Source organism: Notothenia rossii (genome assembly GCF_949606895.1).
Source record: "Notothenia rossii genome assembly, chromosome: 2".
Taxonomy (NCBI): domain Eukaryota; kingdom Metazoa; phylum Chordata; class Actinopteri; order Perciformes; family Nototheniidae; genus Notothenia; species Notothenia rossii.
Genome location: NC_136904.1, coordinates 71,243,013 through 71,255,029, shown reverse-complemented (window position 1 = coordinate 71,255,029; position 12,017 = coordinate 71,243,013). Strand labels below are relative to the sequence as shown.

The 12,017-nt window shown below is 41.4% G+C and overlaps 1 protein-coding gene across 3 annotated transcripts in view; it reads left to right on the top strand.

Annotated features, from left to right (window-relative positions):
• The first annotated feature begins 267 nt into the window (after positions 1 to 267).
• Positions 268 to 12,017, top strand: part of LOC307029140 (partitioning defective 3 homolog B-like) — a 91,336-nt gene continuing 79,586 nt past the window's right edge. For all 3 annotated transcript variants that reach the window (XM_079664808.1, XM_079664807.1, XM_079664809.1), the window contains exons 1-2: positions 268 to 443; positions 571 to 933. In XM_079664808.1, coding sequence (XP_079520934.1) covers positions 283 to 443; positions 571 to 933 — 524 coding nt within the window. In that variant the 5' untranslated portion in view covers positions 268 to 282. The remainder of the gene's footprint in view (positions 444 to 570; positions 934 to 12,017) is intronic.

Below are 12,017 nucleotides of genomic sequence, written 5' to 3'. Positions count from 1 at the left end.
GGACATCTCTAAGTGGTTGACCAATCACAGCTGAGCCAGCCAGCTAACCAATAAGAGGGCTCTTGTTTCAGACAGAGGGTGAAAGAGGTGCTGCAGCAAAGGCACTATGAGCAATATAAATACCTTTTTGAACATTAAAGCATTCAAACCAGAATGAGCTGCCTTTAATGGAGAGGACATTTTGTAATACCAGCCATGTGTGTCAATGTTTGTTCCTCATCTGCTTCAACAGAACCACATCATGTTAAGGCTGTTAAACTTCCCATATTAAATTATTATATCATGATGTTTCTCTCTGATTTCCTTCATTGTGTCTTTTTGTCTCTGTCCAGATTTGGCAAGAAAAAAGATGAGAAGAAGGATGCAAAAGCAGCTCTACAGCGACAGAAGTCAGACGTCCTGAGTGATCATGAGTTCGAGAGGATGAAAGACGAGAGAGAAAGGTGGGGGGCTTTGAGTGGGGGGCTATTTGCATGTGCTTTAAATTTGCCGGAATACTCAGAGTATTTTCTCTTTCCGTTTGCATATCAAGAACATTTCTAGACGTGTCACTCTTCCTCCCTCTGTCAGGATCGAGGCGGGGCATCCTGAGTTGAGGCCCAGAGACCAGCAAGTTGGCGGGACATCCTATCCAGAATTTGAAGATGATGACGCAGACCCCAACTACGCCCGAATACAGACCTTCAGGGACCGTGATACGGCTCCGTTTCCGCAGCCACCATCTCAGTCACCTCCCTACAGTACCATTCAGCACGCCCATGCTGCAAACCCTCCCCCCCAAGGCCCTCCTGTCTTCCCAGGACATGCAAATCACGTTAACGACCCTGGAGCCATCCCTGACGACGACCCACTCGATAGGCTGTACGCCAAAGTCAATAAACCGAGGGGAGCTGGAACTACATCTCCTCCTGTCTCTGCTACTGCCAACGACAGGTAAGGCACCATGACCTTCTCAGGGCAAACTCACTTTTTGTCACTCTCTCAGGAGTTTGACAAAACAAGTTAAAGGGGGTAGATTGTGCACATGATCGTAATGGTTTGGTTCATCAGTTCAACCCACAGTGGTAAGTTTGGTACAATTTGCTGAACAACTATTATTATAACTTTACATTGTATGGCATTTAGCTGACACTTTTAACCAAAGCTACTTGCAATAAGTGCAATCAACCATAGGATATACATTCAGAAAAGACATTTCCTGCAAATATATTTTCTTCTAACAAGGCAGACCTTGTTTAAAAAAAGGGCCCTATTATGCTTTTGGGGTTTTTTCTCTTTCCTGTAGTGTGTTATAAAGGTTTATGTGCATGTAAATGTTCTGCAAAGGCAACAATCCCAAAGTTCCCTCCAGAGGGAGTTTCTCTTCCACACACTCCCCCCCCTTCCTGAAATGCCTCAATTAGACTCCTTTTTTTTCTTCTGTAACATAGTGACATCACTATGTACCACATGCACTTGTAATTGCTAGCGCTCCAACACATTGTAGGTGATATGCTAAGGGTCAGACCATCTTTAGGCAGTTGGCCAACCACAGCAGCTAACCAATCAGAGCAGACTCTGGTTTCAGACAGAGGGTGAAAAGAGGCGCTGCAGCACAGGCAGTATGAGAAAAATAAATACCTGTTTGAACATCAAAGCATGGACACATGTCACATTAACCTGGAAATGAGCATAATAGGGCCCCTTTAAGTGCCTCGTAGAGAAATATTGCATTTTTTTTTTGATGGCCAATTTGAGGTTAAAACATGTTGATGTTCAGTCTGAAAGGGAAGATGTGAGACCTGATATATAAATAGGGAGCTCATTCCACCACTTTAAAGCCAGTATAGCAAACAGTGGTGTTTTTGTTGAGGAACAACCAACTGGTGTCCCATTCACAGTGAGGGAGTGGTGGCCAATGCAGAACAGAGTACAGGTGCTAATGGTAGGATTTATCCATGTCCTGCATGTAGGAACATATAGAATATCTGCTAAACTATGAGTTTTGCCTTTTTGTATCACATCCTGGAGCTAGGCCTAGGCTGAAAGCTCTGAGGTTTCTTCCTGCTCTCTTCTTCTCTCCCACTTTACTTTTAAAGTACAGTATGACCGTGCTGATGCTCCATATTTCTCTCCCTCTCCTTTCCCATCAGCTGTCTTATTCAAGTTCATCTGCCAAAGGCCAGTTTGTGTGTGTGTTTGAGAACAAGAGAGAGAAAGAGACAGACAGACAAAAAGGGAAATATTGAATTGTTTGTGCTTGCTTTGAGCTTCAGTGTGAGAGCTTGTGTACTCCCATGCCCACTGACATGCATATTGTGTGTGTGTGTGTGTGTGTGTGTGTGTGTGTGTGTGTGTGTGTGTGTGTGTGTGTGTGTGTGTGTGTGTGTGTGTGTGTGTGTGTGTGTGTGTGTGTGTGTGTGTGTGTGTGTGTGTGTGTGTGTGTGTGTGTGTGTGTGTGTGTGTGTGTGTGTCCAATATAAATATCACCACAGGGCTCAATGTGTTCCTCTCAGCTCCACAATCCTTACTCCTTACCTTTATTATGTCAGTCACAGCTCACTTACTCTTCAATATATCTACCAGTACAGATATTTTCACACACACACACACACACACACACACACACACACACACACACACACACACACACACACACACACACACACACACACACACACACACACACACACACACACACACACACACACACACACACACACACACACACACACTTTATGTCTGCACCTGTCTTCATGTGGGGAAGTGAACCTGTTTGATGGACACTTCCAAGGCTTCATTGAGATGTTTCCTTACACAGTATTTGTCTTTGTGTTTCCTCCCTGCATAAATACTATGTTATTATGGAAAGCCAAGACGCAGTTGACCGTGGGTTGCAGGGTAGACCTTTTTAGTGAAGTAACCTCAAAACAAAATGGTGTAAATGCAAAAAACAGAATGGGTTACAACTAAGTTTATTGCAAATAAAGGTCATTTGCTTGAGCTTCAATGTACAACTAATAAGCCTATCACCGAAGACAGTTTAATATATGTAATACTAAAGCATCACATGTTTGTTTATTTTATATGTAATGCCAATGTTTCAGTTTCATACACTAACTTCTAACAATAACTGTATTCAGAAATCTCATAATTAACTGCAGCAGATGAATTAGTAGCTTTTGTTGCTACTTAGTTACATTCAACCAATATGCATGAACTTAAATGTTCCGTCGTTGTAAGAAGTAACAGGAGTCGGAGAATGTCTTGATTTTGTAGAAACCGTTATCCATGGCCACAGCAGTGCTGGCAGTGCTATTCATTTATCATCACTTCCTGAAACCTGATGATGCAGACAGAAGCAAGTCCAGGTATTGGCTGACAGTAATCGATGGTGCCAAAAAAAGAATGCAGTTGTGTCAGCGGTGTGTGTAGGTGTGTGTGTGCGTTTGTGTGCTTGACTTGCTGTTCCTGTACGTCAAGGCAGGCCAGAGCCCCGCTGTGCATGTGGGAAACGGAGATAAACAAAAACGAAAAGGACTCCATTCCATCAGCACCTCAGCTGGGCAAAGACAACACACACTCTTACACACTCATATACATTAAGAGTAATGCTGCAACAAAAACATGGAGCCAAACATTTACAAAGTTGTATGTGTGTGTGAATGCAGACAAAATAAAATATATAGATGGATTGCTCTCGGTTAGGAAGCATGTCATGGATATTAAAACTAAACCAACCATCCAACCAAAGCCAATACAAGTTTGAAGAGTCCGTGGAACTAATAACTTTAAGTAGGTTTTTATTCAAAAGTAAAGATCAGCTCAAATATTTGGCAGACTTCATAATTACGTGTGTGTGTGTGTGTGTGTGTGTGTGTGTGTGTGTGTGTGTGTGTGTGTGTGTGTGTGTGTGTGTGTGTGTGTGTGTGTGTGTGTGTGTGTGTGTGTGTGTGTGTGTGTGTGTGTGTGTGTGTGTGTGTGTGTGTGTGTGTGTGTGTGTGTGTGTGTGTGTGTGTGTGTGTGTGTGTGTGTGTGTGTGTGTGTGTGTGTGTGTGTGTGTGAGAGAGAGATGTATGTTTGTTATCAGTGCCTTACTTTAAACAGCATCATTATGGAAGGGTGGTTATTAAACCATGCAGCACTGTAATATATCACACTGTCTGCTTCTCATACAGCCCACCATCTTTAATTCTAAAGGCCAACGCCAGCTCAATTCCTTATGCATGGAAGAGTTTAATTCAGACTCATTTAGTAAACCCATTACACACCCACATTCACACAGACACACATCACACATTTGGTAAAGATTACAGTATGCATATATGAAGGCGTGAAAGTGTGTCTCACACTGGCCAAAATATAATCTAGTCTATTAAATGTTCTCTAAATGCTTTTCGCTCATATCATACCTCATCATCCTTGACGAGGCAAACTCCACTATCCGGTGTCTATTTTTAAAAACTTTATGTGAAACAATGGGGTGCTGTTTTCATGGGATATCAATGAAAGTCATCTAGCAAAATGCAAATAGATGCCGCTGAATGACAGCACCTTAAATATTTGATTCGCTGTATGACTTTTTTTTATAAATGATCACAGATTGGAATAGACACCGACAGAAAATGGTCTTCCTATACTTATTTCCACGCAGCCCCAGTCCAGGCTTATGTCATCGTCTTCACATTTACCGAATTCTAAAGACTGTTTTCAAAAGTCTCTCCGAGGTCAAAAGGTGGGTCTGGATAGAGTGCTAATCAGAAGGAAAACAAGATGCCTTTTCAAATGTAGCTAGCTTAGTGTAGACAAACAGTCGTTCTCCGGTTGTCCATCCTCGTTCATCTCTTCAGCTTCTCCTCTATCCCTGTGCACAGATGGACAGATTGGAGGGCCTAAGGGGCTCACATAGGGAAGGAAGTAGCAGTGGGAACCAGGCTTGGAGAAAAAAGGACACATGCAGATGAGCTCTTTAGAAGATTGTCAAGTGAAGGCTAGAAATCTTTGCCCACCCTCTGCTCTCACGCACATATATACCCACATGCACACCATCTTTCCTACTTGCTCCATGTCTTGTCTTATTCACTCTCTTAGGTGCATGTACACAACTGAGGTAGTTAGGATGTCAAACACACAAACATACACACACTCGCGCAGAGACACACTGAGTCCATTTTCTGAAGTGGCCACCCAAGCCTTGGATGAGTGCTGCCCTCCGTTTTTCTTGAGTGGGTGCCCCCTCCCACTCTCGCCCAACCACTACCACTACCACCACTACCTAACCCGACCAAGTGCCCCTTGCAGGTTACCATAACAACCACGACCTCTGGCACTCCACCAATTAGAAAACAATCAGTCTGGAGAGTGAGCTCCAGAGATAGAGGGGTACTGTAGCGCAGGAGTGCTAGATAAGTAGAGAGCAAATAACATGGAGAATGAAAGAAAGAAACATAAAGGCTAAAGTGGATTTATTAAGGAAGCCGAGCTCCTACCAACCTAAGAAAATATAAAGCAAGATGCAGCCATAATTATCAAAAATGTATATTGAAATTGAATGCAGTGGCCTTGCAACAGGTGGGTGTAGTCAGATTGTTGTTCAAAATAATCAGATTTGTGTTTTGAAGGCCAGACAGTCTACTTTTTTCTTCAAACATATTTTAGTACACATTTAAGGCCACAAAAACAAAAAGGATTTTACACTAGCCCTTCATTCCAGTGGTCATACCAAATCAAGCGAAATAAACATCTGCTACGTTGATAACGTCCCTGATCCTATCCCCGAACCCCCGACATCCTCCTTAGTGTTTCTCCATATGTATTTGTTTTTTGGGTCTGCTTGACTAAAGAGGATAAACATATTGGAAGTGATTTTGCTTTCACTTTTCCAACCATCTGCCATTGAAACTCTGACAAACTTTTGGTTTTATTTTTCGGGGAGAACTGCAATTATCTGACTGCTTAAATCAGATAGTAGAGTGATGACGTTTTTTTTTAGGCCAACCCAAAAGTTAGCACGCAGTGCCACCTCAATAAAAAGCAATTGTGTGTTTCCTTTGGATTTTGGAATATGGCAGAAAATAGGATTATTGGCAAAGAAACATTCATGATACTTACATATTTTGTTTAGCAGATAATCTCCACAAATTAACACCATGTATACATGTTGATAAAGTGGACATGTAATTGCCAGATGTAAACTGCTAACATAGGCTCTAAACCAGTGGTCACCAACCTTTTTAAGCCAAGATCCCCGACCTCGGCCCTGGTGAAAGGCGAGATCTACCTTTTGCAGAATTGAGTGAAACAGACAGCTAAAACAGTACTTCTAATTTGAGGCCGTTTACAGTATGTAGGCTAATTGCATCTGAATTACATCAAATAATTTGGTGCAACTTCCAATTTGATTAAACCAAGAACACAACATAACTAACATGTTAAAAATGATAAATATATATATTTACATCATACCTATCATTTTAAGTTTCATTCATTCCTTCATTACACTCCTAAATATAAATGTACCTAGCTTATTTTCCATTTGTTTGAGTGAATGAACATTATTTTGTTGACAGCAACAGCAACAAAGAAAAAAATAACATCTTGCAGTGAGCAGATAACATAAAGTGCCATTTTAACTGTGAGGCTTATCCACTGAATGCAAATTCAGTTGAATCAGAAAACCAAAACCGCAGCCGTTAGCTGTTAGCACTCAGAGCTCACAGCTCCTCATATCTGTTCAGAAACTGGACAAAAGTTAAACAAGTACAAACCGCAGACTTTCTGTGTCATGGCGAATACAGTCGCTGCTTTATTTCTGTCTTTAGGACGTTGTTGTGAGTTTGGACGGAGCAGCTATAACGTTATTTTAGCCCAGTGGTTCTCAAATGTCAAGCCCCCCGTTTGGAGAAAAAACACTGAGAGAGTCCTTTAGTTCACTGAGACTCTCAGTCTGACAGGAGAGGGCTCTCCTCCACTTTGTTGTTGAAAAAGCTCCTTATATCCGATAGCGTAGCTCGCTAGCACCAGAAGCTAACAACAACGATCTCCGGTACCGGTGCGCTCTCTCTCTCTCGCGCGCGCGTACGTACACAAAATGGCTCGTTCCACACACACACAGCGCCAAGCTTGAATGAAACACAGAGAACCAGACGTACTTGTACGGTGCTGTATCATATTATTTTCGAATCAATCATTTTTGAAATTATGATTATTATTTTTTTAAAACAATTGTTTCTCCTGGTCTCTCGCGCCCCCCATGTCATGCCTCTGCGCCCCCCACTTTGAGAAACGCTGGTTTAGCCTGATCGATCCGATCTCCATTCAGAAAACATGCATTTTAAATGTTTGTTTGCCTGCAGGCTTGTCAAAGCATTAATTCATGTTTTTAACTAACCGGTATCAGTATGTAATTATTCCGGCATCATTTTGAAACGTGTATTACAATTAAATCACGCTAAAATATGCTCATTTTGTTGTAGTTGGTATACTGTGCCATAAGAGCAGTTAGTTAAAAAATATGCAGCATCACTTGAAGTCAGTCTATTATTGTCTGGAGTGACAAGGAATGTCTCCAGATACGTCAATCGAGTGGCACCTGCTAACGGGGTGGTGGATGATAGGCTTACATCTAAAAAACTTTATTTAAAGTAAATAGGGGGCTCCGTATGTTTGCGACCACCGTTTAGTAAAAGCTTCACTAATTACCTTATTTTGTGAATCCGACCTAGAACTTCATCGACTTTGATAAGAGCATCCCTGAAGTGGTAAAATACTACTTCACTCTACAGGCTTTTCGTCTGTATAGCAACTGACCAGTTTTCTTGTTAAGTGTACTATTAAGTGTGACTCCTGATAAGATGTAGAGTCAAAATGGCTAGACTTCTTTCTTTCATTTATTGTATCTTACCTATCATATTTCACATGCTTATTGCGCTCGACTTACTTAACAGAGTGCATGAAGGGAAACAACACGCGCTCCCAAAATGCATATTAAGAATTGGGATGATGAAATAGATGCCACAAGAGACTGAGAGGGAGCTCATAAAGGAGAGTAAGATGAGCTTTGAGTATTGCTTGGCTAGCCACTGGAGAGGCTTTCTTCCCTCCATGATAATTAATCAGATGTTCTCTCAGCTCAATGAGGGCCACACACACACGCAGGCCATTTTTTACACAGTAATACATAATCACTGTCTTTATCTTGCACACGTCCGACACACACTAAGGGAGCTTTTAGTGGGTGCCAGGCTGGTGTGTGTGAGTTCTGCTTTCTTCATTACTCTGTTCTTGTAGGTAATTAGTTTTGTTGGGGTGGGGCCGTTTGTATGTGTGGGGGATGCATATTTAATAGCTTTGACATGTTTTTGCCACAAATAAGCATTAAAGCAAAGTCGAGAAGAAAAGCTCATTAGTGAATGAACAACTGAGGTAACATTTTTACAAAATGGTCTGAAATATAACTGCAGCAAGTTCATTAATTTAGAGGTCCGATTTGTTAAGATTTTAATCACCTTTCAGTTTATACTTAAGGGATTTTATGCAATTTCTATTGACTCTTTGTGAAATAGCCAAATGTATCTCATTGCCCTTTGACACGCTTCAATATCAAATAGCCAATTTTATTTCCTAACCGACTTCTACCGACAAATACCACAATCGTTACCTAATCTTAACTAATTAGTTTTATTTTATATATGTAAGCAAAAGAACATTTTAATATTATAAAAAATCTTTGGAAAGGGATTTGGAATTTCTTTCTAAATTAAAAACTCAGAAAAGCAAGCCGTTTCAAGGACCATGGCGGAAACGAGAGAAGTTTGGAGTTTTTCGGGAACTAGAAAGAATGTGGGGAAAGGGGTGAAATATAAGAGAGGTAGGGAGAAGAAAGAGCTAGGATAAGTGTTTCGGAACTGAAGGAACAAATTAGAAGAAGAAGGAAGTGTTGAAGAAAAGCGAGGATTTTATTCTAAAAGCTGGACAAAAAGTGGGGGATAAAGGTTAGGGAAAGCAGAGAAAATGGACAAAAGAACAGAATGAAAAGAAAATAGGAGCAACATGAGAAGGGACAGATGCATGTTTAGAGCTCTAAAAAAAGAAAGAACACACAAGGGATGATTTGAGGAATAGAAGGTCACATTTTTATAGCCTAAAAGGAAGCATAAGTGGACTCAAATAATTGCAGGAATGAGAAAAGAGGATAAATTAATGAAGGAAAAAAGAAGAAAATAAGAGGTAGCTGGGGTAAAAGGGGCTAAGTGGATGTTTAGGATAATTCAGATGAAAATAGGGAAAGAGTGAGGACATGCAAGGGGGGAAAGGAAGGGGTCAAGGAATATCAAGGACTAACGAATTCAACTAAAAAAAGAAATTGGAAAGTAGAAATAAGTAGACTGAATTGAGAGGACTCAAAGAGAGGAATGGGAAGAGGTTGGGGGAGCACGAGATGGAGAGCAGACGAGAAAAGGCCCAGAGTTTGTGTTTTCCGGACTCAAAGCGTGTGATTCAGCGCGGCTAATAAGAGAAAGCTCTCAAGAGGCACTCGTCGGCTCCATCCCTTCCTCCCACTTGCTCTCCTTCCCTTCAATATACCCTTTCTGTGTCTCTCTTCCCCCCGTTGAACTCTCTTCCTCTCATTTATGATTTCCGCCTCTCGTATTTGCACAAGTACTTCTCAATGAAGAATAAATTCCATGCAAAGGACATCCGCCCGCACTGGAGCACGCACGGTAAAAGGACACATGAGCATAATAACTCTCAAAAGGACACGCACAAGTTTTGAGCCACAAAATGTACACGCTCAGGGACGGCTCTCAATGTTATTTCCCTTCTACCTTCTTGTTGTTCCTTTACTTTTTTTTTATCTTTTACCCGTTTCATTCATTAGAGACTTGAAAAACTAAATGAAAATAGAAATTCAGGATTAACCTGTAGCTAAGCAACATGTGTTCTCTGTCTTTTGTGTGTATGTGATCAGATTATACTTGGCAAAGACCTTTATAATTTATACAAAGTGTATATATTTGCCTCTGTGCAATTACTTTTTGCACAGAAGAAATGTTTGAAGTATGTTTTTGGGTTAATGTTAGTAATTATACTTGGTTGGGTAAAATGATTCGGGTTTAAACACATTTAAATAGGGATAAATCACAGTCATGTATATTTCAACCAGTTGAATATAGCACTCAACACTAAACAATCCAAACCTGTGACTCATTGGGCATCTGTTCACCCCTTTTGTCAGGTATGAATCCAGCTTTAGAGAGATTCTATCAACTGCCATTGTGGTTGGCAGAAGCATTACACACATTGGCCTCCAGTCACACACGCATGGCTACTAGAGTCAAAGGGGAATGTTGAGCCAGACAGCCTGCCTACATTAATTTATGCCTGCCAGTTTACCACCTGTAGCTCTGCCTCGCTCTGTCTCTCACACACACACAGAGGGCTTGTCTAAATAATGTTATGCAAGACAATTTCAACCCGTACAATACACACACACACACACACACACACACACACACACACACACACACACTGACTATCATGGGGATAAAATGGCATCCTCTTCTGCCTCTGCGAGTGTCTCTATAGCACACGGCCACATTTAGACAGCTAGTCTGATTGATGTCATGGCAGTCAATAGAGCGCTAATTACTCCCCGTGCTTTGATGGCGCCGTGCAAGGAGCAATGTCACATCCTGTCAGCTGCGTCTTCAAAAACACGTGTCACTTCCTGTTAGCCTGTAGAGGCAACGGAGCATCCTGACAGCACATACACAATCTCACTGTTACATTTTCTTTCAAACTCTCTCTCTAGTCTTGCCCCCTTTTCCTTTTTCCTTCCCCCCGACCCACCTGCCAAGCTTTGGTGATCTTTTGTTGTCAGACTTCATTAGCGGCAATGTCAGCTAATTAGATCCTTGCAAAAGCTTGGGAGATTAGGAGGAGGGAGGGAGATATGGAGGGAGAGGGGATGGAGACGAGCAGATGAAGAAGAGATTAAGATGGAGTGGGAGGGAAGGATAGATGGATGGTATCAAAGTATGGATGGAAATGACGGCAAAGATGATTACCTGCATAAACTGTGGAGGGAAGGCTAGCGAGCGGGTAAGAGGATGAATTGAAACGGGACAGAACTGTGAATATTCTCCGCACTAAATGAGTCACAGTGAAGGAAAACGTGCAAGGCAATGTCAACACATAATATAGGTAAAAGCCAATATCCACGTCAACGCTTGACAGAAAATAACTCACATTGATTAAGTTGTTTGTGTGACTTGCAAGTAATCCTGTGATCGTGTATGTGTGTGAGAGCCGAGTAAGATACTAGATACAGGCAGGCAGAGAGATAATGCATTGACCTGAGTCCGCTGTTGTTATCCACCTAATCCTTGTAAGACACGGCTGCTAACGATCCTCCACACCACAACTAGACACCGGGGAGAACACACAAACCAGCGCACATTTGTGTATGTCCGGAAAGAAAAAAAAGACTACAACTCCCTCTTGTCACCATCAGTCAATATTAAACTCAATTTCCTCTGCTCAGTTATTGTCATGCCAAGGGATGATACCAACCGTAAAAATAACAATGTCGAATGGCTGGTATTGTTTTCGAGACTTAATCAGTGTGTTTTGTCATGACAAAATGTAAACCTGGAGACATCTACTCTAGCGGGAACTAGAAAAAAAAGTGAAATATGTCTGTTTTGTATTTGTCTGTGGACCAATTTTTTCGTGACTTTCGTAATGTCGTAACTGTGCAAAACGCAGTTTGAAAAGTTTTTACTTGAATAGTTGAGATTTCAAAAAAGTCTTAATAAAAAAATGGGCATGTTCAGTACGGGTGGTGAGCCGTGATTTTTATACCTACTGTAGGCCCTCTGACCCCCCCCTTCCCTCGAAAAAAAAAGAAGAGTTATTACATCACGTATACTTCTGCAGAATATCAAAACAGCGGCCTGGGGTGTAAAACGCATCAATGACAGCGACCCTCTACCACACAAAACAACACCATTTATATACACACATATCATGACAGG